This window comes from Arabidopsis lyrata (genome assembly GCF_000004255.2).
Source record: "Arabidopsis lyrata subsp. lyrata unplaced genomic scaffold ARALYscaffold_4, whole genome shotgun sequence".
NCBI classification, from domain to species: Eukaryota; Viridiplantae; Streptophyta; class Magnoliopsida; order Brassicales; family Brassicaceae; genus Arabidopsis; species Arabidopsis lyrata.
The window spans coordinates 22,604,253-22,631,173 of NW_003302552.1; the positions used below are offsets into that span (position 1 = coordinate 22,604,253).

The 26,921-nt window shown below is 37.3% G+C and overlaps 8 protein-coding genes across 13 annotated transcripts; 3 read left to right on the forward strand and 5 right to left on the reverse strand.

The window, feature by feature from the left end:
• The first annotated feature begins 507 nt into the window (after positions 1–507).
• On the forward strand, positions 508–1,492 carry LOC9316318. The gene is made up of 2 exons (XM_021027056.1): positions 508–1,142; positions 1,224–1,492. Exons 1-2 carry the CDS (start codon positions 690–692, stop codon positions 1,293–1,295), a joined length of 525 nt encoding a protein of 174 aa, XP_020882715.1. The 5' UTR covers positions 508–689; the 3' UTR covers positions 1,296–1,492.
• Positions 1,479–2,733, reverse strand: LOC9316319. The gene is made up of 3 exons (XM_002882028.2): positions 2,505–2,733; positions 2,170–2,252; positions 1,479–1,722 (listed from the first exon to the last, which is right to left on the reverse strand). Exons 1-3 carry the CDS (start codon positions 2,581–2,583, stop codon positions 1,687–1,689), a joined length of 198 nt encoding a protein of 65 aa, XP_002882074.1. The 5' UTR covers positions 2,584–2,733; the 3' UTR covers positions 1,479–1,686.
• A 74-nt stretch (positions 2,734–2,807) lies between these two features.
• LOC9318141 lies at positions 2,808–4,953 on the reverse strand. Of its 2 annotated transcripts, none has more exons than XM_021027047.1 (2): positions 4,788–4,953; positions 2,808–4,287 (listed from the first exon to the last, which is right to left on the reverse strand). In XM_021027047.1, exon 2 carries the CDS (start codon positions 4,270–4,272, stop codon positions 3,088–3,090), a length of 1,185 nt encoding a protein of 394 aa, XP_020882706.1. In that variant the 5' UTR covers positions 4,273–4,287; positions 4,788–4,953; the 3' UTR covers positions 2,808–3,087. The 2 variants fall into 2 exon arrangements, with proteins under 2 accessions (XP_020882706.1, XP_020882705.1); XM_021027046.1 differs by lacking the exon at positions 4,788–4,953 and adding an exon at positions 4,599–4,766.
• Positions 4,954–6,107: 1,154 nt separating this feature from the next.
• On the reverse strand, positions 6,108–16,573 carry LOC9318142. 3 transcript variants are annotated; one of them, XM_021027040.1, is made up of 16 exons: positions 16,106–16,573; positions 13,160–15,850; positions 12,577–12,988; positions 12,025–12,253; positions 11,685–11,849; positions 11,297–11,569; positions 10,954–11,199; positions 10,288–10,638; positions 8,815–10,182; positions 8,667–8,723; positions 7,907–8,317; positions 7,478–7,701; positions 7,174–7,307; positions 6,855–7,076; positions 6,582–6,760; positions 6,108–6,461 (listed from the first exon to the last, which is right to left on the reverse strand). In XM_021027040.1, exons 1-16 carry the CDS (start codon positions 16,488–16,490, stop codon positions 6,354–6,356), a joined length of 7,455 nt encoding a protein of 2,484 aa, XP_020882699.1. In that variant the 5' UTR covers positions 16,491–16,573; the 3' UTR covers positions 6,108–6,353. The 3 variants fall into 3 exon arrangements, with proteins under 3 accessions (XP_020882699.1, XP_020882700.1, XP_020882701.1); XM_021027041.1 differs by having other exon boundaries at positions 13,160–15,830; positions 16,106–16,194; XM_021027042.1 differs by lacking the exon at positions 16,106–16,573 and having other exon boundaries at positions 13,160–14,915; positions 15,014–15,101.
• Positions 16,574–17,149: 576 nt separating this feature from the next.
• On the reverse strand, positions 17,150–17,890 carry LOC110228850. Its single transcript, XM_021027057.1, has one exon. The coding sequence runs from the start codon at positions 17,867–17,869 to the stop codon at positions 17,759–17,761; it is 111 nt and encodes a 36-aa protein (XP_020882716.1). The 5' UTR covers positions 17,870–17,890; the 3' UTR covers positions 17,150–17,758.
• Positions 17,891–17,963: 73 nt separating this feature from the next.
• LOC9318143 (laccase-6) lies at positions 17,964–20,430 on the forward strand. Its single transcript, XM_002880206.2, has 6 exons — positions 17,964–18,100; positions 18,247–18,398; positions 18,475–18,719; positions 18,798–18,926; positions 19,017–19,958; positions 20,039–20,430. The coding sequence occupies exons 1-6, from the start codon at positions 17,990–17,992 to the stop codon at positions 20,167–20,169; spliced, it is 1,710 nt and encodes a 569-aa protein (XP_002880252.1). The 5' UTR covers positions 17,964–17,989; the 3' UTR covers positions 20,170–20,430.
• Positions 20,334–21,705, reverse strand: LOC9316320 (pyridoxine/pyridoxamine 5'-phosphate oxidase 2). Its single transcript, XM_021027055.1, has 7 exons — positions 21,555–21,705; positions 21,423–21,472; positions 21,282–21,339; positions 21,159–21,191; positions 20,969–21,064; positions 20,716–20,883; positions 20,334–20,622 (listed from the first exon to the last, which is right to left on the reverse strand). The coding sequence occupies exons 1-7, from the start codon at positions 21,642–21,644 to the stop codon at positions 20,521–20,523; spliced, it is 597 nt and encodes a 198-aa protein (XP_020882714.1). The 5' UTR covers positions 21,645–21,705; the 3' UTR covers positions 20,334–20,520.
• Positions 21,706–24,286: 2,581 nt separating this feature from the next.
• Positions 24,287–26,645, forward strand: LOC9318144 (dof zinc finger protein DOF2.5). 3 transcript variants are annotated; one of them, XM_021027049.1, is made up of 3 exons: positions 24,287–24,495; positions 24,783–24,853; positions 25,190–26,645. In XM_021027049.1, the coding sequence occupies exon 3, from the start codon at positions 25,205–25,207 to the stop codon at positions 26,276–26,278; it is 1,074 nt and encodes a 357-aa protein (XP_020882708.1). In that variant the 5' UTR covers positions 24,287–24,495; positions 24,783–24,853; positions 25,190–25,204; the 3' UTR covers positions 26,279–26,645. The 3 variants fall into 3 exon arrangements, with proteins under 3 accessions (XP_020882708.1, XP_002880253.1, XP_020882707.1); XM_002880207.2 differs by lacking the exon at positions 24,783–24,853; XM_021027048.1 differs by having other exon boundaries at positions 24,288–24,495; positions 24,783–26,645.
• Positions 26,646–26,921: the final 276 nt, after the last annotated feature.

A 26,921-nucleotide genomic window follows, 5' to 3' on the forward strand; every position in this document is an offset into this window, starting at 1 on the left:
AACTTTGCATTATATATGATTCTATTTAATAAGTGATTAATGATTTAAATTCAATGAGAATTAGCTTTAGGTTAAGGGTAAATTTAGAAATTTTGTGTAAAAGTCATATTGAAAATGTAGAATGACACTCTTTTTGAAACAAAATAAAACTTTAGAATGACACTCTTTGTAAAACAGGGAGAGTATTAAGTTCACGTGCTTCACGTAGTTTAGGTGCGCGTGGTTATGTCACGTGTTGCTTCTACTTGTATTGTTACATTACACCTCTAGAAAATAGAATGATAGACCAAAAAAATTGAGTAGTTGGGGTGATATTTATTTACTTTTCACAGTATAGTAAATTGTGATGCAATAAAATGTAAAAAAATAAAAAATCATTATAGAATTATACTGTTTGAACTTTAGTGACAATGCATTCTTTATATAGTAAAACACAAATAATACCAGCTTAGTTGGTAGTATTATGTGGTCTGTCAAATTTCCTCTAACAAAAGAGTATTGACTTTTATGAATGGTTGTCTACCTAGTCAACAGTAAAAAAATCCACCGTTGAATCATTAATAATCACAAATGATTTGAGATATATTTAATGCATTGTCTTTTTTTTCTCACTCTTCCACTACCTAAAAAGAAACAGCCTAAGACTAAGCTGAAGAAGAAGCAAGAAAGAAAGAAAGAAACAGAGAAAAATGAGAGAAGAAAAGGAAGAAGAGAAGGCGAAGCTTGCACTTGTGTTAGCTGCAAAGTCAAGATCATTGTTGTACACTTCATCGCCTGCGAGTCCACGTGTGTTTGCTTCTCCGATTCACACTCTTGCCTCTGTTCCGTTTTGTTGGGAAGACCAACCAGGCAAGCCCAAGAACCCTCTTCGTCCTCTTTCTTACCCCAAGTGTCTTGATTTGCCACCTCGTTTGCTCCTTCCTGGTGAGTTTACGCAAATGCCCTTGCCCGAGAGGAAGCATGGGCTCTTGCGGTTCTTGAGGAGGAAAGGGAGAGGGGATGTTGTTGTCAGGGGTAATTATGTCTTTCTGTCGGACAATCAGAGAGCAGGAGAGATCAACGAGAACAACATGAAGATCATGAAGTTTAACAGATCAGGGAGTTACCATGGTGGTGGTTCTGTTAAAGGATCTCACTTTTGGGTAAAGTTTTTGTGTTTCTCCGCTCCTTCATCTCCCAAGTCTTGTCTATTTACTTAAATGGGTTTGGTTGGGGAAATGCAGGGAAGTTTGTGCAAGGGATTGAAGCTAGCAATGCCATGGAAGAACAAGAAGCTAAGAAGTGAAAGTGTTTAAGCCTGTTTACAATATGCATTACAAGACACATCAAATAATCTCTCTATCTTATCTATTGAGGGATGAAGATGATGTAAAAGAGCTAGTAAGAGTGTATGTAAGATTAGCAATTTTATTGTAATGTGAAACTAATATCTGTGTGATATGCATGTATAATGTTAAGACTCATGAGCCATGGCAAGAAAAGTTCCAAGCTTTTTCATTTGTCATTAAGAACTGAATACATCTGATAAAGCGATGAACAAGAGTGAGTGTACACACATGCCTTTATATTAAGTTTCAGAACAAAAACATGAGTCTGGCTTATTCATTGTGAAAAGAGAGAGAGTAAAAGACAAAAAGGAATAGTAATCATCTGAATGTAAGAAAACAGGGGAAGTCATTGTTTGGTTTAACTCTGTTTCTTCCCTGTGACACCAGCAATAACCTGCAAAAGCAAATTGGATCTAAGTTAATTCTTGACGCATTTGTGTGCCTATAAAGACTATATATTGAAGTGTTGGATTATTGAGAAATAGGTAAACTAACTAGTCTCTTTTATGTCCAATCCATTTTTGACACTAACAAAATGTGATCATAACACTCGTCCCTGACGAAAAGCATAGATTTTTAACAAAGTCATACATGAACCAAAGATGGAACTCTCAAATAACAAGTATACACAGGAGGAACAAAACATGGAGATTAATGTATAAGCTACTACACCACATAGCAAAAAAGACAGAACTAGGAATCATCAAAACATTCGCTCGCCTATTCGGATACTAACAACAACTATCACGCAGAGTTTCCATATTTCATTAAATAGGAAATCGATGACGGATTATAGCAGCAAAATCAATTTCCACAGAGAAAAATCCATAATGATACTTACATCGGTAAGTGGGGGAGCTTTAACTTGTTTGGATGCCTCGAGTGAGTCTAAAATAGGCCTCACAACAGCAGGCAAAAATAGTCCTACAAGATGAAGAGATGCATCAGCAAATGAACCTACACATTGGTAACATTACAGTATTCGAAAAAGACATAATCTTTTGCGTTCGGGATAATGGAAGACGACGCTGCATCAACCCGCTACTGAAATAATTAAGCTCCTAAACACACTCTCTTTGACAAACCTAAGATATCGCGATCCCAAAGCAAATCCTTTTCTAATAAAGAAAATGCGATCGATCCGGGATCAAATAAGGTTGAATTTAGGGTTCATACCAACACCGCCGATTAAGCAAGACGCAGCAACAACTGGTTCCTGCGCCACGAACATCCTCAATTTCTCCATGATCGGCATTTTTCGCAACTATCCGATTTTAGTCTCTTCCTCGGATTTAAAGACCGAAGCTCCTCGTCGATTGATACTTCCTGAGTAACCCATTTTCTCACCTGGGATGAAATTTAAGATTATCTCTGGTCGGGTCGGGTCGGGTCGGGTTACTGGGCCCTAATGTTCGAATTCGGCCCGTACTAATCACCTTTGCCACGTAATTTAAACAAAAAAATGGAGTGAAAAATACATTTACCAAAGAAAGATCATCATCTAGTTAACAAAGTATGCAGATATTACATGATAGATACTTACATGAAAGAAGATCATTTCATTTGGTTTTTGAAGGAAAATATCAAACTAGAAGAAACACAAAATTCTTACAACAATTTACATTCGAAGCAAATCTTTAAACTCATTTCAAGATCATCAAGCTGTTCATTGAGAAAACGATTTTTCAAAAAAACCTTTCGAGGTCTCTCGTCTCTTTTTTTCTTCTCCTCATTTCTTCTCTTTATCTTTCTCTTTAGACTAGAAGGATAGCATCTGCATCCACCCAACAGTCCATCCAAGAAGCAAACCAGCACCAACAAGACTCATCCCCAAAGCTAAACCAACCGCGTACTTAGCTCCATTCGGTTTACCCCTTTTGCTTCTTCTCTTTCTCCCCAGTTTTCTTGCTTTCCCATTGCTCCAACAAGGGATGGGAACCATTGGCTCGTTGCTGTCCTTGTTCTCAATCTTCTTGTTCTTGATTTGGAGGTAAAGTGCTTCGAGCTGAAGCAGTTGTAACCACTGCTTATACCCGAAAAGCTCTGAGGCTTGCTTGAACAAGATCTTCACCAAGTGCTCTTTCTCTGCATAAGCTTCTTTAGCCATGTTCTCCGCTTCCCTAGCCCGCGTTTGGGAATGCCTCAGCGCTTCCAGTAGCTCGGATTTGCTTAGATCAGACTCAGACGAAGCCTCTGTTCTGTTCTTGCAGCTGCTTCCTCTGCTCGGCCCGTGCTCGTGGATGGTTTGGCCAGAGACAGAGTAGTCTCTGAATCCATCAGAATCAAAACCACGCGGACTACCATAATAAGATCGTTTCATCTTATGTGGTGTTGGTAAATCACAATTCTCAACATAGTCTAGCGATCTTTGTGCAACCAATGAAGCTAACTCGTCTTTATCCGTAGTTCGCCACCACGGTCCAGCTTTCTCGCTCGAGAGTGGATTCCAAGGCGAGCTGGGATCAAAAGAGAGCTCACTTAACTTTTTCTCAGAGGACTCATCATAACTTTCCCTTGTTTCCCCCAACTCTATAAACTCTTGAAAGCTTTCGGAATTAAAAGACTTTCCTTGTTTCTCTCCAGATCCCAGTTCAGACTTCTTCTCAGATACACCTTGACTGTTAACCTCAGCCTCCAAAGGCATCTTATACACCTGAAAGTGATGATGATGATGACTCCACAATCTGGTGTTGTGGGGTAACAGATCAGGGAAATTCGGGTTTCGATGAAGAGGCATGGAACCTGCACAAGATGATTGCTTCCGTGGATCAACAGAAACTCGAGGAGACGAACCAGAATCGTCAACTTGCTTAGTTGAAGGAGTAGTTGAGGAGGAGGATGAAGATTGGCAATAGGTTAACTTGGGAGCTCTTTTAGCGTCTTCTTGGACAAAGCAACGGTTAACAGTTCTTTGCCACACTGCTCTTGCTTCAGCTGCTGCCATTATTTCACCATAACTCTGAAGAAACACAAGAGATTGAGAATCAAATTCAAGATCAATGTGATTCAGAAATTAGGCAGTCTTATTAACCGTTTTGAATCTATTCATAGGAAGACAAAAAATGAATCATTTCTTTCAAAGGAAGAATCTTTCTGATTGCCGACAGATCCATCACCAAAAAGCCTATCAAAAACTCCTTTTTAAACAATAAGAGAATCTCATGTTTTGCTTTAATGGAAAACTGAAGAATTAGTTCCTAACTTTTTTTACAAGCAAACAAAAATCAGAGCCAGATTCTTTCTCAATTAAAATTTATTCGACTTACCAACCAACCAAATCATCATTATTTGCAATTGAAAACAAATTTCAGAAACTTCAACTATAAACAAAATCAAACCCGATTAGACCTAAGACTCCAAACCGGACACGAAAACATCGGATGATGATCCAAAACCATAATTCATTAACTAAAGACGAAGAATCTTATTGAAACAGCAATAATTTGTAAGAAAACTAACCACAAGGAGAGAGTAACACCAAAATCAATAAGAGACGAAACACACAAAACGGAAAAATCTATGTGAAGAAAGATAAGAGTTGTTCTGAATTGTTTTTTTTTGTTTGTCAGAGAATTTTTGTTTGCTTTCGATTAAAAGCTTTTGAATCTTTTGCAGTTTATTATCGTTTTCTTCCCCTGTGTCATTCAGCACGCAAGCTTCCGCAAAACGGTACCGTATTTGGAGGACCCATAGTAATAATGTTAGTGAGTATTTAAGTCCACAGATTTGTCCATCGATTTCACACGATAGCCGTTCGATTAGATATTAATTACACGTGGCGACAAAAAGGAAGATCGTTTTCTTTTCTTTTTTACGGATAAGAAGACCTTTTATCTTATCACTTTACGATTACGCGCGATAATAGATTACGTCATAATTTTTGGTTAAAACAGAAAAAATATCTTGTAATACGTATTGCTCCGATGATTTTGATTTTTCAGCTGATTGATTAAATTTTAAAACAAGAAATGAATTTAAATAAAAAAACGTAATTTATTCAAGTCATTTTGAAATATAAATTAGGTTTTTTTACATGTCAATTTGGTTTAATGTAGTTTTGAAAATTAGGTAAAGAGAATGTAAATAGTGGCGTCGTCTAGGAAATTGAATGTTAGGTGAAGCAAAGTTTATTCAAGTCATTATGGTTAATTGTCTCTCTCCACTATCCTTTAATTGATAGTTACATGAGATATTTTATTTTATTTTTATTACGTGATTAATAAATTATTTAAGCAATCTAAGATATTCTAATAAGATGCTTTATGTGAGCACTTAATATATTCAGTTATAATTAACACCATATACTATATATACAAGTTTGCCCAAAAAATAATAAAAATACTATATATACAACTAACTTCTTTAGAATAATTATTAAATGAAATGGACCCTTGCCTTAACTTAATATTATCAGGAATAATTCTTGGCAATGGGTTTAATCAAACATTTGATGATTCATATCATTTCGTCTACAAGACTACAACACTAATTATGGCGCAGTTTAATAATCAACCATATAAGATAAGATTCCACTACGCAATACGATAGTGGCCAGGTTCCTAGCCGTCAAAGATTTCATAATCTTATTAAACTGTATCGAGCATTCGAGCTAATACGAACGGAAAAAAAAATGATAAATATTTTTAAAACGGAACTAAAATCTTGATTCATAAATTATTTTGCCTGGTTCTATTTCACCACACTTAACACTAATCTAATTGGAATCAGTCCGATTAATCCGGTCAAAATTCGATGCAACAAAAGTCAACAAAAACTATGTCAACCCAAGAAAAATAGATGATATTTCCGAGTATTGATAGTCAAAGATAAATTAAAATCTGGATTGTGGTCAACTCAAGATTCCACTGCGTCATAATCTTTAATACATCTATCCAGCAAAAATAAACCATATAGAAAAAAAAATTACAGTACATGAGAGAAAAATTCACGTATTCAATAAACACACAGTAGAGCAAGTAAAAACTCGTTTTCTCGGCTGTAAAACTCTCCCGGAAAATGTTTCTTTTATTTACCATCTTCACAGGGATCTCTAAGGCTGACGAACTTCACCGTGCCATCACCACCACACGTTATAAATCCATTCGGACAATATTGTATGTCAGTCACCCCAGCCTACACCAAATTCGTAACACATTCACAAAATTTCATTATATAACTCTTAGAAATTAAACCGAATCCTTACTAGATTTTACTAAGAAACCAAATCTGCAGTTAGGTAATTTGGTTACTAACCCGGATTATTCCACCGTAGCCTCTAGAGTTTGGCTGCAGAAAAGTGTGTCTTTCGTGTAGTTTAGGCCAGTGATGAATCAACTTTGCTGCTTTCGCATCCCAAAGTTTTACTTCTCCGTCTTTGCTTCCCGTCAAGAACAGACTTGTGCGTGGGATTGTCGCTATTTTCGTCACACTCCCTGAAATTTGCATTAATGTCAATCAAATTTAGAGAGGCATTAGTCCGGTTTAATCGGAATACCAAGGTGAAAATAGGGTTTATAGGGTGTGCACCTAAGTGAGCCTTTGGTATATACCAAAGCATCCCATTCTTGTTTTGATCGCCATCAGTTGAAGATCTTCCGTCAGGGTTCCTTTGCTTCTTCATCTTTCCGGTTGCAATATACCGGAAATCGTGCAGACCGATATCACCATTTTTGCCACCAGTCACAATCATAGGAGAAATTGAGCCACTACCAATGTCATTATCGAATACTGAGATAGAGCGTGCACCACCTTCATGGAAGAAAAGGGACAAAAACAAAAACAAACTTGTTAAGAAAATGATACTCATGGTGAACACAGTTTTACAAACTGTTTTATTGGAAGAGACCTTCATGACAATTGATAGATGCCTGGGAGGTTGAAGGGGGAGCTAGAGTATCCCACACAACTACGTTTGTACCACTTGAGCTATATCCTGAAGCTGCAACAATGGATCCACTCGAACTAATATATTCTACATCTCTGCAACCATAGTAACAGAAAAGGAATAGCTGAAGCCAATGCTCTCAATAGAACACGAAACAGAGAAAGAATGGTAATTTTCATGATTGAGAGCAATAATTCCAAACTTGGGTGTTTTTAGCTTATTAGTGAACAAGAACTTAAAAAAACTTAAGGATCATGAAACGTACGATGCATGGCCATTGAAGCAAAGAGATGATTCAACAGGATGGATATTGCTTCTTTCCCCAACTTCTGATTGCCAAGTGCATACAGTTCCATCCAGTGCAGCGCTAGCAAATCTGTGTCCGCATGGACCAAATTGCACTGCTGATATTGACGCCAAAGCATATGGAGGAGGAACATTTGCAGCAGGCAGAACACCATAAGTTGCAGTAGCTCTGTCTTTTCCAAACTGTAATATGTAAGGTTTGCATTATAAGATCCACAAGGATGTATAAGATATGTCATATCATTTATTTACTCGTCACTCCTAAGACACTGAGTACATGAAAGACATTCAGCCCACCAATCAATAGACGCTCATAAAAGTGAAATGAAATGTCATATCATTAACTCCGAACTTCTAAAACAGATGGTGCAAGTGTTTAGGCACAAACCTCCCACAAGTATATGTGAGTGTTGCTTGAGCCAACCAAGAAGAGGGGCATTGTTGGGTGATTAGAGAATGCTCTCGTAATAACAGTTTCAACTGTTGGGGGAGGATCAACAAACTCTTCAAATTCTTCTTGAGTTTCCCAACCTAGACCAGAGACTCCTAACCCGGAGTAGCCCGGAACTCTGTGAGCTTTCCCAGGCTTGGAAAGAGAAACAACTCCAACAGTGGCCCCACCTAACCCAAGATGTGCTCCTTTCTTATCCCCAAGACCAACACCGAGTGAGACACATGTTGGAACGGGAGTTGACTCAGAGTTAGCCCAACCATTATGTGGCCAGTCAGCATCTGACCAGATATAGTCTGACTGATTTTTGCAGGAATCAACATCTTCTAGGTTAAAGAAAATTATACCCTGCATGTCACAGAATGCACATTTAGGTATGTGTCTATGTCTGATGCCACATTACCACTAAGCATAAGAAAACACTGCAACAACAAAATAACAACAGATTGACATAAACTTGGTCTTGCTATGCGACATGCAATATCATCTGAAAATTTTATCTCGAGATACTGATGCAGGATATAGATAAAAGATGAATGGAGGTTTTCCAGGATGCAGACTCATCTTTGCATATCTAAAGTTTTGGTGCGTAGCATATGGCAAGTTATAAAAACTTATGTATTTCACAAGAGAGTAAAGATAGAACAAGTGCTAAAGTAAAGATAGAACAAGTGCTAAGTGCTAAAGATATACTGACCTTGCGGTTGCTAGCTAATGCAGCTAGCCGATGGTTGATGGCGTTGATACAAAGGGCCTGTTATAAAGATTAGAATACTCAATCACAAAAGATAAGAAAGTGTCAACAATATCAGTAACTTGTTCGTCAATATAAGAAAAATAAGAACCTCTATAAGCTCCCCGGTCCTCTTATGGATTTCTTTAGGGTTCTGGAAAGCAGAGTTCTCATTGGCAGTTATCGCAGCTTTCTGTGAAGAATTTGAAGCGTGGCTTGCAAGTGATGCCACCTCATTACTACTTCGACCATCTTGATTGCATGGCACATGGAGCTCATTCTTCCTGGTTACTTCTCTGTACATATCGCTCCAATATTCCAATGGTTTAGATTTTGACCATTCAAATATGTCAAAATTTTCTAGCAAGAAAGCTTCGTATAGTAAATGAGGATCAACACAAAGCTTCCAGAACCTCACAGAAACCACAGGGTCACCGTTGTTTTCATTTTCTATACCTGCATCTGGGATATCCCGTTTAAGAAAATTTGCTTGAGATCCCCGACATTCGAGCAGCCATAACAAGGTAGGAACCTGAATTTTCTTCTCTAGTTTCGGTTTCAAGACCAATACTAGTTGTTTTACATGGTATGAAGAGAGTTGAGCTAGGGTACTAATCAGTGTTTTTCCCAGAACAGACATTATCTTCTCCGTTACGCATACAATGTCATCACTGGAGTCCAATGATGTCTGAGCATCAAAATTTTCAGGGGAACCATTATTCGAAATACCATCATCTAGATTGATCGAAATAGATCCTAGCTTATGTTTCACAAAGTCTGAAACGTGCTTCCAGAAACATGCTTGTGTTACAAGACATCTTTCATCTTCTGGAATTGAGTACACTGGATAGCCAACTTCGTAATTCTCAACATCTCTACTGACCTTAGAATTAACTCCTACATCTGATGCATCTGGTACACTAGCAGAAGCTTCCTGGTGGTATACTCTCTTCACACTTTCCAGGTCAACCTCATAAGGTATATGCCCATGAAAATATGCTATCACAAGGGGCTGAACCATTCGAAAGAGACAATTTACATCTCCCAGAACCCAAGCAATTGCGAGTCTCGAACAATATTCCACTAAATCAAAAACAACTGCCAGTCTTGTTTTCAGGTCTTCCACAGAGGAGCTCAAGCACAACCTTAAAGAAGTTCTTAAATTAGAGAACGATTCCAGAATTCCCTGAAAGTAAAATCGCAAAGCATTGGACCACTTTGGTTCAGGTCCAGATGACACCTTGTTTTCCTCAAACCATGGCACTGAGTGTAAGCAAGTGACACTGCATGTAGCAATGATACGTGATAATACAAATGATTTCTCTTCAGTCGCTTTTAGAATCAATTTAGACAAAGCTGAATACTGGAAGATATCTTCATCTGTGTGAGACTTGTCGTCTGAGAGTCCTGAGGAACTATTTTCCTGAAATATATTGTGTCCCATGGATAGTAACCCTCGGTTGTATGCTGACAGAATCATCTGCCAATAGAAAACAAAGAATTAGATTACACATGGCAATCAAAGTATCTGCGTTGTCAAATTAGTAGTTGTGATGTGCAAGTATTAGTAGTGGAAACCTCATACCATATTACGTAGGTAAGATGAAGACAGCGAAAATCTCTGGTAAAATTGCTCCAACGCTGTTTCTAGCTCATGTTGAAATCGTGAAATTTTCTCACACGAAACAATTTCAGAATTCATTAAGGGTGCAGTTGCTTCCCGTAAGATCCTTGAGAGAAACTGGACGGCTAAACCCAGTCTAAAATGAGTGTCCACAGCAGATGAAACACCGCTTGATACCCAATTCGATGAATGAGGAACAGAATGATCAAAAACACCTTTAGGAGTACGCAACTGACCATTACTTGGATCGCTAGTCTGATGGGTACCACCATGACCGCTGGCAGATGCTGAAAGACATTCTAACGCCTCGAGCTAACAATTTTCAAAAGAAAATAAATTCAGATTCAACCGCACGGAAAACCAAACTCAATCTCAGAAACAATAGAAAAAAAAAACATCACATTCTACAGGATATACTCCACTGTGAGATCTTTAAAATGCAGGTAGCGATAATCTTTTGATGCTAATAAAACGACTTGTTAAAAAAGGTAGTTCCCTTCCCTAAAAAATTTGTTCTTAGCTTTCAACATGGTGCTTTGGCAAAAACATGTAAAGTATGGAAGAAGTACTTTAAATCCAATGTCATTTGCAAGCACACAGCATGTTCTAGTTTCTGATATAACTTACCGGGAGCCCACATCTGCTGAAGGCAGTAGCAGCCATTAAGGTTGCCCATCTACTAAGAGTTGAAGCAATTTTTTCCCCCACTGCGTTCTTCACATTATTTTTGGTTGCCAACATGAGGCAGTATAGGCCAATACTAGGATCCACAAAAGAGATGTGATTTGAAGAAACAGTAGAGCTCTCAGTAACAGGGTTCCCTAGACATCCAGCCATAGCAAAAATTGACTGGTGGTACTCTCCTAATTCCCACTGTATAAATCAGAGACAGCTTCATAGTCATAATTTGTAACACCAGGCAATAAAGTTATTTGAGAAGGTTATAATATTTGCAAACAATTATAATCACCTTAAGAAGGCTTGCTAGCCAAAAGTCTCCTCTCTGAACAGCAGATGGGAGTATATATTTCTTTATAAGATTACTTTCCAGGGCCCCACCCTGCCCATCAATAAGCCGGCAAATTACGAGCGCAAGCTGCTCATCCTGAAGATTTTTCACACAAACATTTATTGCAGATGAAGCTTCACCTCCAAGGAGAAAGAAACCTATAGCCAACTCCAGTTGGTGTTTACCCATTAGCACATATGCATTTTTCAAGGCTGCTGCCTTATTTTTCTCTTCCTGTAAAAATAAGGAGACATGTTACTCAATATGATATCCTAGATGCCAGAAATTGTACAGAAAAAAAGGTGAAAAAGAACCTAGCATCCCAATAAGAATATTGTTTGCCAACTACCTGAAAATTGCGTGAAAGAAAAACCACCAAGGGTTTATCTTTCTCATCCTTGCTTAATTTGAAAAGACCAGCCAAAACTTGAACTCTATTTAAAGCTATATAGAGAAGCGCACAATCTTTAGGATTCTTGTTCTTCAGGTACTGCTGTCGGGCCAGTTTCTCCATCTACAGAAACGAAATAGCATCAAAATAAGTGATGCACATCTATTTCCTTTACCCTCTGTTTGTTGGTATCAAAAGAGAATATCATTAAACAAAGAAAAACAAGCATAAATAGGAGTATTAATACATGGGTTCTTGCATAGCTAGTGTGGACCAAGCATTAAATTTAAAAACTTACCCGTGAACGCAATTGTGCTACATTTGAATACCAAAATCCAAAACCCAGTGATCGCATTTGTTGCCATGATGCTTCATTGGGTAAAAGAGAACCAGACAAATTTTCTTGAGACTCTGAGTGAAAAGCCCATCCTATCATACTAGAGTCAATATCCAGCTCTTCTAGAGATGCTGTTTTCCCAGAACTTCGAGCTAAGAATAGCTGTTTAAACCTAAGTGTGACCCAAAATCTACACAGCAGAAAGAACACAAAATTCCATGAATACCAAGCAGCATAAAGTATCATTCATGAAGCAAAGCGAAAAACTGCCCCCAGTACTACAATACCCTCTGATCAATATTTTGTAACTAATGTTAACATAAGAAGCCGCAAACCAGCTTTTTTTTAATAAGGGAGCAATGTGGCCTTGCTAATTAAACATAAATGTGATCTTTCAGTTTTTACAGGTTAAAGGAGAATACGAACATGCTCAATGGAACATATTTCAAGGAAACACCATATTAATTGGTACTTCGTAAACTAGAATTAAAAAAGTTTGAAGAACTATCGTACCTTCTCCCAGCTTCATCAAGACTTGCATAGACAGAAGTAGAATGTGGGTTACTAATTTCACAAAGAAGGTCAGCAATTGCAAAATATTGCAATTTTTCTATCCTGGAAATATTTCCTCCATCTGATAACTTCTTGAGCTGCTCGCAGAAGCCACTAAATTCCAAGTCTGTTGCAGGTGAACTGTGACTACTATTGGGACTATACGATTCCATATTAAAACTTGAACCAGATGTCCCACCCCATTGGAAATCCTTAGGATTTGGACCAGTGGAGAGAGACCCTTCATAATATTTTGACAAAAGGATATCTGGACAAAGAACTGACTTTACAGTATATACCTTCTCGGAGGCATCACTTGAAGTAATATATTCAGAAAGATGTCTTAGAGCTGCGCTTGCTCGTTTCCAATTGCCTGAACACATTAGAGTTAACAATCTTTAGCTAAGGTGAAATTAACCGCATCACACAGGTTATGCTCCTGCACGAAGGAAAAATAAGAAAGGAAAGCTAAATAAAAGCTAAACAGCTTCGCTTCAGAATTGATTGAAGAAGAGCAAAACAGAAAACACTTGCAGCATTTCACCTGAATGTATAGCTACAAGGAGGGCTTGAGGGTGATAAAGTGGTAAAGCACCTCCTAACTTCTCCACCATATGTCCCATGCTCATAATTTCATTAATAGTATCTGAACCATATGCGGTCCCAATCAATGACATACTATTGACTTGCCCGTCATCAATTGCATTACTAGTTGAAGGTAGAGGAATACATCCTCTGCTAATATATGCAGTATCAGCTTCTTTGATATCATTAGTACCAGAGTCAGATAACAATTCAGAGCCTCTGCCTTCTTCTGTAGCATTTACTAGGTTGGGAAGATTGGCTGCAAAAATTTCTGGATAGTTATCGATCTTTTGTTTCTTATCAACAACAGCCAGCCATTGACCATGTAGACTAATATAATCGTTATGAACAAGACAAGTCATGGCTTTGGGTCCCCACCATAAATCACATATAGCAGAAAATGTATGAGTAACAGCGAAGCATTGCCAAATCTGTGCCTCTGAAGAATAATCAGAGACCGCGAAACTGGTACTTTTGCAGGACTGCCGAGCAATACCATACACCCGCAGCTCCTTCTGTGTGCAAACTCCAAGCAATAGCTGATCATTACTCGCAATTGACCATCTTACAGCAACAACCTCTGCATCAACATGTAACTTATCCTCTAGTATGAAAACCCCTGAATCTATAAGGTGTATAATCTCCCATATGCTAATTGTGCAGGTAGCTTTTGAATGATTCTCTGTACAGAGGGCTGCTATCTTATGTCCCGAATCAGTCAGAAATATAGCACTGACAGGATTTTGGCCAATGGTAAGCATGCCAACTAGCTCCCACGGAACGCAAGGTGTTGAACTTTCCTGAAAACTACTTCTCCAAATTTTTAAAGAGCCATCAGCCTGACCAGTTGCCATAGTATAAGCTTGACTTTCACTGTTCATGACATTCTCTATAGCCCTGCCACTTGGATTGACCACAGCAAAACTCGTAACTTCATCGTCACGGTGAGATTCAGGTATTTCTGAAGAGCATGACCTAATAGCAATGCAATTCTTCTTACCAGCAAAAGTATCTTCGAATAACCACTTTCCCAATCCAGTACTATCAAAATCATGAAAATGACAAACGCAGGTGCTTCCTGCAGTATCAAAATGATGCAAGGTCACACTCCATGACAGAGCATCAAACTGTTTCTCTTTCATCCATACACTCAGAAGCAAAAATCTGTTACTTTTGAATGTCTTTCCACAAGAATTAGACAGAGGTCTTGCAAATATGCTGGTTGGACCACTCTGCAAGGGGCTGTTAACTGCAGACGGTATGGTACAAATGTAATGGGTTAGATAACCATCATCACCTTTCCCACAATTCCTTACACTAAAGCAATCAACGCCTCCTGCATGTCCTACAAGTAGAAATCTCTCATCTTTCAATGAAGAAGGTGCCCAGCATAAACTTGTGTACTTTAATCTGAACTCTTGATTTTGTAGCCATCCACAAGGTTTCCAAGAGGCAACTGATATAGGATGGTCAATAGCACGGTTCAAATAAGTACTAGAGGACCAGATTATTATCAAACCATTAGAATCCAGGGAAGCAGTGTATCCCGCCTCACCTATGAAAGGATCAAAGGCAACCTGTAGGATTTTCCCACCATGACCATTTAGATATAATACTTTTCCATCAATGCACTTCAATAAACTGGATTTATTTGGAGATGAATCTTCTGAGTCATGTGATTTTATTGTGTGCAAGGAAGACCAATATACAGTATTCTGCGGAGATAAATAAATCGACGAGCAGATAAGTGGTGTGCCATAAAGGTTATTTCTCAATACAGAAACTTTCTTAAGGGGTAATCGATCAGAAGAACCTGTAGCATCCGCTAGAGAGAGTGATACTGCACCAATTTCATTTGATTCTTGTTTCGCCCACAATGTTACTCGTGGAAACCTCATAGGAGAGATGTCATCAAGACAATGGACAGCCCACAAAGTAGCCAAATTTCCAGGGCCATACCCTACCAACCACTCACATTTTCCAACATTCTCATGATCATACTTTTCCATAGAAAAAAATTGATTAGTACCTTCGGTGGTTTTCAATATACCTCCTGTACGAGTTCCCCAAAAAAGAAATAAATCTCTACCCAAACAGCCATCCAAGACCTGATTTATCTCTATCACAGCTGCCACACAAAACGATTTTTTATGATCAGGTACATCTTTCATGCCCTTTTTTGTCTTTCCACCATCTACCTCACTCCATAACCTTACTGCCCCATCCAAGCAACATGTCATTAACAGATTCCTCATTGATTTCCCTATACCTATTGCAGACTGTTCTGCAGCCATCGGTCTCCACTGAATCATGGATATTCTCTGAGGATGTGGCAATTCAAATTTATGATATGATTCCCCATCACTATAATAGGCCAAGACACTTTTACCTGCCTCGCCACACTCATCTGGAAGCTTCCTCCAAGAAGTTGCTGTGGCAAAAGGACCCTCAAATGACCAGGTGGAGGATACCAGATCTTGAAGGTGATCCCCCGAGAACTTCCAAGCTATTTCCCAAGATTGGTTCCTTCTCTTCCACAGAACAATATCAGTTCCACCAACTATTATCCCATCCCCGGATCCTGTCCACTCAATCGCCTCAACTTTTGTCTCTTGCACCAGTATGGCATTCTGACTCCAACAAAAAGAACCTGAATATGAGTAAAGACATTCATATTTAAGATATCCAAACTAAATTTGGGAGGAGAAGAAAGAAAGACACATTATTATATCACTATACTAATTGAACCCAGAAGATGGATAACCATTAAGAACCAGTATTACTAATTGAACCCAGAAGATGGACAATCATTATCTCGTAACCCAATGGTACCACAATACAGACCACTTGCTCAGAAACTAAACCCCAGAGAACGAAGAATAACAAGCTCTATATCGAGGCTTACCATTCAAAGCACTGGAATCACGCGCGAAGAGGAAGATATAGTTCCCAGACCCAACCGCGAGCTCGCCTACTGACGGCGTTACAGGAGACCAGGAAACGGAAGTAACTGGAGACGAAACATCGCCGGAAACCTCTAGAATCTGACGGAAAAATGGTCCGTTCGTGGAATCTTCGCCGCGGAGAGGAGAAGGTAGATGAGAGATGACGAGGAGAGTGGATGCTCCATAAGCAAGCCATGAGTAACCGGCGAAGTCGGGAAGCCAGTCAATAGAAGATTGGGATCGATTCGGAGCTGGAGGAACGATCTCCGATCTGATTTGCCGGAGAGGCAAATTATCGATCGGATCTGTGACCGGTGAGATCGCGTCGTGACTCGTCGCCGGCATAATCACGGGTTTTAACGGAAACTCAAATCTTAGACCAAATTTTCCGTTTGTGCTACAAATTACTTACCAGTAGAAGGATCATCGAACCCTCCTTCTAAATCAGAAGGTTTCAGCTCGAGCTTATATCTCAATTAGGCCCATATCTCATTTGGGCCTCATTGTATTTTAACTGTCTAATTTTATGATTAAAATACTAATTTAATGTGTATCAGCCTATCAGGTAGGGGAAGTGTATTTATCCCAGTGGTTAACGGTCCATTTTTGCGACTACTCCACTAATTTATGTAATAATTTTTTCACTTAGCTAATAAAATATATATAGAGTTGTGAAGATAGAATTAGTTATATGAATTTTGATTATAGTCTAAATATATTGTCACAATTCTCTTAATATAAATAAGAAGATAAAACACTTTCATCGTATATTTTTTATAACATAAATGCGTATTTTCTTAATCAGAACATTATTTTTTTTTTATATAAACGAATAGATATTTTTTTTAACATAACTTTTAGTTTAACATTATTATAAGCGAATGAGCAGGTTGGCATCCATTACATTAAAATATGTTTGTATTCGTGTGGTATGATTTGGCAGAATATGTCAAAACTCAAAAATGTATGAATCAGTCAAAACATAATCAACGACCATCTTCATGTAAAGAAACGCATTAACATTTTAGCCCTTTAGAGTATGAGAAAAAATGAGTTGGTCAAAATTCGAATCAATCATCATGTTCCAATCTAAAAACAAGATCAGAATTAAAAAATAAAAAAAAAAAAAAAAATAAAAAAAAGAAACAAATAAGATGAGTCTTTGGCAAGTTAAGGCGTGCACGAACTTTGATGATGACACGACCAATAAAGAATTAAGACCATCCAAACTTCCGACCAAGAAACTTGATCCCTTCTTACTCTTTCTTCTTCTTTCTCTTTTAACACTCTAAAATACCAAACACGACCCTACTAAACACTCTCTAATGATACTAAATCATGCACCTCACTTATCCGGGCTAATCCTAAAACTCGTATGTATAAAGTTGATGAATAACGACAGGTCAAAAGGAATAGTCACCAGGTCGGTTCCACTGAGCTTGAAGAAGAAAGTTGCTTTGGTAGTCTTTGGTGAAAACCGGGTTGGTCCAGATCACCCCGCGGTTTCACAAGTTTGGTAGAGAATCTTGCATCATAATGTGTAAAGCTTTTACAGATTCAAAATCAAAGAGCAGACACTAACTAAGAGTATCTTTCTCCTTTTTCAAACCCTTTTATAGTAACTCGTGTGTTGCCTTCAATCTCACGCTGGGGTCAAGAAACAAGTCACGCCTTCCCAACACCTTATAATCACTAATGTCTCTGTTACCAACTCTCCAAATCATGAAACTTTTTCTCAACACTATATATTATATTTCCTATGTTTCGTCTTCAAACACTATAAAAACCAGTTGCATTGATCAGTACCTTTCAACCTCAAATCTCCTTGTCCCTTTTCATTCAAGATGACCGATTCAGCTGCCCCTTGCTTGTTCCGGCTTAGCTTTTTCTTGTTCACTCTTCAAGTCATGAATGTTGGCAGGGTTAGCGCTACAACTAGGTTCTACCAATTCAAGGTATCAGCAACGTAAATGTTACATAAATATTCATAATAGAATCAATATGGGACACATTTTACATCTTATGCATGCCTTTTTTGTCTATCTTCTCTGTATTCAGATTTCTAAACAGAGGTCTTTTGTGTCACTGAATTTTCTAACAGGTACAAACAATAAGACTAACCAGGCTATGCCAAACAAACGAGATTGTAACAGTCAACGGGAAATTCCCTGGCCCGGCGATATCTGCTCAAGAAGATGACAGAATTGTCGTTAAAGTCATCAATATGACCCCCTATAATACCACAATTCATTGGTATGCCGATATACATATACACATGAACACAAAGTAAAAATAAATGCATATAAGACAAATTTTCTATTATGTGCAGGCATGGTATTAAGCAAAAATTATCATGTTGGTATGATGGTCCATCTTATATCACACAATGTCCAATTCAGAGTGGACAAAGTTTCACATACAACTTCAAAGTGGCACAACAAAAGGGCACCTTTTTATGGCATGCACACTTTTCTTGGCTTAGAGCTACAGTATATGGTCCGCTTATTGTATATCCTAAAGCATCTGTTCCTTACCCATTCAAGAAACCCTTCAACGAGCATACAATTCTTCTAGGTAATCTTTATTCTTAATAAAGTAAGACTCTTTCACTATTTGGTGTCACTGAACTTGTTTGTCTCCAAATAAATCTAGGAGAGTATTGGCTTAAGAACGTGGTAGAGCTGGAACAACATGTACTGGAAAGTGGAGGACCTCCTCCTCCAGCAGACGCATTCACAATTAATGGTCAACCAGGACCTAACTACAATTGCTCCTCTAAAGGTAATAAATATTTTGATGAAAAATTGTATAATTAATTTACAACAAGAAAAAAGATTTACTGATTCTCGTTTTTAAATCTTTATTTTTCAGATGTTTATGAGATTCAGATAGTACCAAGGAAGACATACCTGCTAAGGCTGATAAATGCTGGCATTAACATGGAGACATTCTTCACCATAGCTAATCACAGGTTGACCATAGTGGAAGTAGATGGCGAATACACCAAACCTTATACAACAGAGCGTGTGATGCTTGTACCTGGACAGACAATGAACATTCTTGTCACAGCTGATCAAGCCGTTGGGAGATACTCCATGGCCATGGGTCCATACGAGTCTGCAAAGAACGTCGAGTTTCAAAACACATCAGCGATAGCTAATTTCCAATACATTGGTGCATTGCCTAACAGTGTAACAGTACCAGCTAAGTTACCTATTTTCAATGATAATATTGCTGTTAAGACTGTCATGGATGGGCTCAGAAGTCTAAATGCAGTTGATGTTCCAAGAAACATTGACGCTCATCTCTTTATCACAATCGGGATAAATGTAAACAAGTGTAACTCTGAAAATCCAAACAACAAGTGCCAAGGGCCCAGAAAAGGACGACTAGCAGCTTCAATGAACAACATCAGCTTCGTCGAACCTAAAATCTCGATTTTAGAAGCTTATTACAAGCAACTGGAAGGTTACTTCACTTTAGATTTCCCAACCACGCCGGAAAAAGCCTATGACTTTGTCAATGGGGCACCTAATGACATAGCCAATGACACGCAGGCTGCAAATGGGACAAGAGCAATAGTTTTCGAGTATGGGAGCAGGATACAAATCATCTTCCAGAATACTGGCACACTCACAACAGAAAATCATCCAATTCATCTTCATGGACACAGCTTTTATGTTATTGGCTATGGCACAGGTAACTATGATCAACAGACAGCACAATTTAACCTGGAGGATCCTCCTTACATGAACACTATTGGAGTCCCAGTAGGAGGATGGGCGGCAATTCGGTTTGTTGCCAACAATCCAGGTATTCTTCTTCACAAAACTCTTTAACATCACAATACACAGTGACATTTGCTGATAAATTCGACCTTTTAAAATGAATAGGGCTCTGGTTATTGCATTGTCATTTCGACATCCATCAAACATGGGGAATGAGCACAATGTTTATAGTGAAAAATGGCAAGAAGGTGCAAGAGAGTCTACCTCATCCTCCTGCAGATCTACCAAAGTGCTAGCTTCATTGAAATTAACAAATGGTGACAGGGAACTAGTTTTCAGAGGAAGATTTTTTTTTGGTAACAACCACGGAAATAGAACTACACACTTCCATTTGCCTTGCTCTTATTCATTATTCTAGAGCATATGAATGTCATTCAAAATGGATAGAGACTATGGTATAGAAGAAAAAGATTCAGATTCTTTTATTCAGATATTTTAATTATATGGCGGCGATGTTCGGAAGTGAAGAGTAAAAGTAAAAGGATTTTGAATTGCTACAAAGTGTGGTGTATCACACAAGGGAAATCCACAAACAAACACAAATAAGAAATATATCTTTAATAACCCTCTCAGACATAAAAAGTTAATTATGGGTTAACCTTTTCTGAAGTCCAGGACTTCTCTCCAGCTCCACTAGCCATCGACGAAAACAAAAGCCTCTGATTACTTTTCAGATTCAAGTAATCAACCTGTCATTAAAGGGAAATCATTCATGAAAAACATGCTTCTACGTAGGGGACAACTCAAGAAAGAAAGTTTTATAAGAAGATGAAAAACAAAACCTTTTCTGGCTCCAGAAGCAGCAGGCAGTACTCAGGAACTGGACCAGTCGAGGGATCTAAATTAACTTGTTGGTTTGATTGTTCGTTGTTGCAAGGACTACCGGGAGTAGGACAGATGTAGATCAGCCTTGACCTTAAAGAATTAGCAAACCAAGCTTTTTCTCTTTGCTATATACATCAAAGCAATTAACATCAATAAGTGTTTCTTCCTTTCCAAGATAGTATTAAAATTGAAATAATGTATATAAAAAACCTGAAGCTTGGTCTGGTCAGGATTGGACGCATCAATGAGCTCAATTCTTCCATTGATCCGGAATTGCTCCCAAGTATCCGAGAAATACCAACATATCTTTTTAAAAAAAAACAATCACCACAGTAGAATCAACGCATGATTCTTCGATACACAATGTATAATCCAAATCGAACTCAAATAGATTGCTTACCTCAGAAAACGGACAATGCTTAAGCTCTTCTATCTACAACAGAAATGTTACAGGATCAAACTTCAAAGAGAGCTAAAATCCGGAAGCAGCTTCAACATAATCAATCTGGAAAATAACAAAGACCTTACGACTACGAAGATCGGTGTTGATTTGAATCCTGTCACTGTTCTCTTCAAATCCCCTACCAAACACACACAAAATTTCTCACTACCCAACAAAATCAAAATTTGACAAATACACAGAGAAATCAGGAATTTGTGTCACCTGAATACGACGGTACGATTCGAAGGCCGTCCATTGAAACCAATCGTTGCCTGAAAAGTGAAAACACACACAAAAACATCAACAACATCGCTCGTTGGAGAAAAACAGCAAAATCAGAAAGAAGACACATACGAGCTGAAAGTAAGAAGAGTGGCTTAGATGAGAATTGGCTTCAATGGCGCCAAAGAGAAGCTGCTTCCATGGCGCTACATTTGTTCCCATCGTCGTCTTCGTCACTTACTAACTTCCTCCGACCTTTTGCCATGTTAGTGAATTAGATAATTCCGTCACTATCAAACGGTGTCGTTTTAATAGCTTGATAGTATCGGGCCTCTTAACTTGATGACTGAATGTACTTATTGGGCCAAAATTTAATATTGAACCCAAATTATTTATTAAAGAAAAAATTGTCTGCGAACCGACTAAACCGAACACCTAGAAAGACATGTGGCAATTGACAAGTCGTTAAAGCAAAACGGCAGGCAAAGGAAAGCTGGAACAGTGAAACGACACGATAAGATGGAGAGAGAGATTTTTATTGGGTGGGAGAAGGTGTTGGGTAAGAGAAGACAGATGTCAACATCGAGAAAGAAAAATAAAATTACAACAGTCTTTTAGATTTGTAAGATACTCTTTTTACTTATCGTTTTAGAGTTAAAATTTTGTTTCATAATAGTTGTCGTTTTAGGTTTTCGATGCAAATGTTTTATAAAAATTCCAGTTTTATCCCTACTGTTTTAATGTTTCGGCCAATGAATTTTTTTATAAAATATATTAATAAAAGGTAAAACAGAAAATTTAATGTTTTTCTTAATTTGTGTGAGAAAACCTTAAACGATAACTAAAACGAAACGGATGGAGTAAATAATATTAAAAAAATCACAATCACGCCACGAATTGTGGGGCCCAGCTCCACCTCCTTTTTGTCGCTTCCTGTCGGTCTTCTCTTTTCTAAATTCTTCTCCTCCCTCCTCCTTTTTTTCAAAATTCTCCTCCTCGAAAATTCCATATAGATGCAATCTAATACTCCTTTAGTATTTTATTTATAAAAAAAAAATCACTTGGATTTCTTTTTAGTTTATTATTCGTTGTATAATTGTGCCAAATGAATCTATGAATTGATATAAAGGAGTCAATTCATTCATTACAAAAAAGTTGTGTATCAGGTTTTTTAAATGGCGATTAATTTGCTTTATAACTCATGTTGAATCATTTACCTATAAGGTTCACACGGTTTACTATAGCTCTCATGAATTTTCCGTGTACGTACATATTTCGCAGTATATATTTAATAAGATGTGTTTGTGTAAATATTAATTAGATGTTGATCTTAACACTTTAATTCAAATCATGGCCCTGAATGGTTGGTAGTTATGATACGGACAGGACAATGCATACTAATATTTTAGTATGCAAAATATTGGACTGTAATATGGAGTTTATGTTGGTATGAAGCTTTTGGAGAGTGGAATGAAAAAATGCGGACCAACAGTGAATTTATGATGATATGGAGAAGTATGCTGAAGTACATACTAATATGGAGATCTTTAGTATGCAACAGTGCATACTAGTTCGAAATAGTAAATGGAGAATTAAGTGCAGACTGATACGATTTTAGTCCGTTCTGCTGCAGCATATTATACAACCATTCATAGCCCATATTTAACTAATGACCCTTTGATTACATCTGAAAAGCTATTTATTGCTAAAATAAATGTTACTCCTACTAGATATTGGTGTTGTTTGGTAACATTATGTAATGTCGCAATCAAACAAACAAAGGAATAATAGTATGAGCAAATTTTATTTTTAAAAATATTTGATTGCAAAATTGTATAACAGGATAAAAAAAATGTACCATAACTACCGTCACAAGTCACAACATTTTCAAAAGTTTTTATTTCATAAAATTTAAAGTTATGTAAGTGAAAGAAAAGAACTTTCAAAAGCCGTATAATTAATCATTCTTTTAGTTTTTGGATTTTCAACCATTAACGAGTCTCATCGGTTTTATAAAATCGAGATCGTATAAGTATAAGGTTTTATAACGAGTACTATTGAATATAGATTTAGTAAAAGGTTTAAAGTCGAGCTAAATTTAGGTGTCAAAGCCACTGATCACATGTACGCAGGACATGTGGTGTATATACAAATAGGTATGGTATTGGGATTTTAAAAATGTAGCTAGGCGATTTGATGGACCATATGGCCAACAAATAGTATCCAATCACAAAATGGGAGGCCGAGAAATAGCATACAACTCATAGTTCCACTCACACTATGCATTATGATACACACATAAGAGTTTTTATATCCATTATTTTAGCAAGAGGACATAATTCCTTACACACGATTTTTTCTCTTAGAAAAGTATATTTTCTTAAGAGGGACCAGAAAGAGCTAGCAAGAGAGAGCGGTCACGAGACATCATCACTAGTCAAAATCAACAAACCCAACTTTTTCTTTTTTCCTACTTTTATTCTTTTTATAACCGAAATTTTCTTAAAAGTTTAGTCTTTATTTTTCTCCCGAATTAGACGGATGATAATTATGATATTAAAAAACATAATGTAAGCTCTCTAAATCAAACATCTTTTTCATGTTGATAATCTAAATGGCAAAACAAATACGTACGATTTGACCACTCATTTCGCCATTTACCATTTATCTATCAGAAAAATATGATTAAGTTAAACTAAAACTATATAGTCAGATATATTTTTTCCAGTTCAATAGATCAATAATTAAACTATAGTTTTAATAGAACCGAATTTTTTCACTGGAAACAAATCATGTATTATAAGCTATATATTCTCTTAGATAATAAGTTAAAAATATTGGGTTCTTCTCTTCTCCGTCTTCTTCGCTGGCTCTTTTTTCATCATCCATAAAGTGAAAGGCAACGCATAGAAGAGCCATCACTCACAAACAAAGAAAAGGCGAAAAAAAAAAAAAGTTCTCCAAAAACATTCTTCTCTTTGGCCTTTACTCAACAAAACCCACACACATCTCTCTCTCTCTCTCTCTGGCTTTCTCTTTGTCGGAAGTCATGGACGCTACGAAGTGGACACAGGTGCTTAAAAGATCTTCCTTTGCCTCTTCTCTTTTGTTTCTTGTTCTTCCTATTAACTACTTCTTCCTTTTTCTCTCTTTTCTTTCTCTTACCCCTTCTCCATGATCCGTTAAAGAATTCATACTTAAATCATATGCATATTTCTGTGTGCATATGTTATTATATATAGAGATGAATATCATGAACTTGATGTATTTGTGGGTTATTGAGAATAGAGTTATGTGTATTTAAGAGTTTTTGCACATAATTCAAGGAATAATTTGCATGGGAAAATTATCATTTTGTAGGTTTCGAGGTCGGAAAGAAACTACTAGAGATATATTTATAGCTCACGGCACTTTCTTCTCAGCCTTTTCATGTGATTAATCATTAACTACCTTTGTGAGAAACTAATGGAGATATTAGTAGAAAGTCATGATTTGTTATTTACCCTTTGTTCTTGGTGTTCATCTCTTTCCAATTTCCACGAATCCTATATATACATAGTTCTATCGAATATCAAATCAGGAAAATCTAATGTGCATGTTTCAATTCTCTGTTTAATTAGTGCTTAAAATTGCTAAGCATAGTGCGAATTAACCATATGTTTTAATTAGCTTATTATTTAACTTATGAGTCATTTATGGTCTATACATAATTACACATATACATAAATTAGGCTCTACTTAACTCTTTAAATTTCACTTTTTTTTAGGGTTTTCAAGAACTGATGAATGTAAAACCAATGGAGCAGATCATGATTCCTAATAACAACACACATCAATCAAACACCACATCCAATGCAAGGCCAAACACCATTCTCACATCTAACGGTGTCTCATCCGCTGGAGCAACCGTCTCCGGCGTAAGCAACAACAATAACAATACGGCGGTTGTGGCGGAGAGGAAAGCAAGACCGCAAGAGAAACTAAATTGTCCAAGATGTAACTCAACCAACACAAAGTTTTGTTACTACAACAACTATAGTCTCACACAACCAAGATACTTCTGCAAAGGTTGTCGAAGGTATTGGACCGAAGGTGGATCTCTTAGGAATGTTCCTGTGGGAGGAAGCTCAAGAAAGAACAAGAGATCATCTTCATCAAACATCCTTCAGACGACACCATCTTCACTTGGTTTGACCACAACACTTCCAGATCTAAACCCACCAATACTCTTCTCAAACCAAATCCATAATAAATCGAAAGGGTCATCACAAGATCTCAACTTGTTGTCTTTCCCGGTCATGCAAGATCAACATCATCATCATGTCCATATGTCTCAGTTTCTTCAGATGCCGAAGATGGAGGGAAATGGTAACCTAACTCATCAGCAGCAGCCTTCATCATCTTCTTCTCTCTATGGTTCCTCGTCGTCTCCTGTTTCAGCTCTTGAACTTTTAAGAACCGGAGTTAATGTTTCTGCGAGATCAGGGATTAACTCATTCATGCCTTCCGGTTCAATGATGGATTCAAACAATGTGCTTTACACTTCTTCAGGGTTTCCAACAATGGTGGATTACAAGCCAAGTAATCTCTCCTTCTCTACCGATCATCAAGGGCTTGGACACAACAGCAACAATAGGTCTGAAGCTCTTCATAATGATCATCACCAACAAGGTAGAGTTTTGTTTCCATTTGGGGATCAAATGAAGGAGCTTTCATCAAGCATAACACAAGAAGTTGATCATGATGATAATCAACAACAAAAGAGTCATGGAAATAATAATAATAATAACTCAAGCCCTAATAATGGATATTGGACTGGGATGTTCAGTACTACAGGAGGAGGATCTTCATGGTGAAGCAAAATGATCAAAAGGAGATTATGAAATTAGCTTTCTAATTCTCTTTCATGATCTTTTTGCCTCACATGGGTTACTTTAGTTAAAGTTGTCAGAACTTAGCTAACACAACATAGTCTTTTTATTCTCCTTTCTTTTTGGGGTTTTTATTTTATTTTCGAAATGTTTTATAGTTTGGTTTGATGGTAATTTGGGTTGGTTTTTCATTTTGGTTTGTTGATTAATTAGTATATAAATCACGGCGTTATGTATGGGTAGAAGAATATGTGAATACGAATGTCGCGAGTGTTACATATATGTAATGTAACTATGTATTCATCGCTTCTTCTATCTGTATAAGTGTTTTCGTAACAGATTTATTCATATCTATTATCGATTTAGAAGTTAGTGTGATATACTCGTTAAATCGAACACTTGGGAGATCAATAAGCCCAGCCCATCAATAAGGCAGCTGCCAGCTAGAGTGCTTTAGGTCACATTTATATATGTACTGCTTTGCCAATATTAAACATAAGATGGTTATGTAGGCTTGTAGCATGTCCTCGGTTAGTTGTTCAAACAGCCACAATAATCATTTTATCTTTTTCTTAACAACTTTTTTCAGTTAAATATACTTTCCAGTTAAAAATGTCTTGTTTCTATG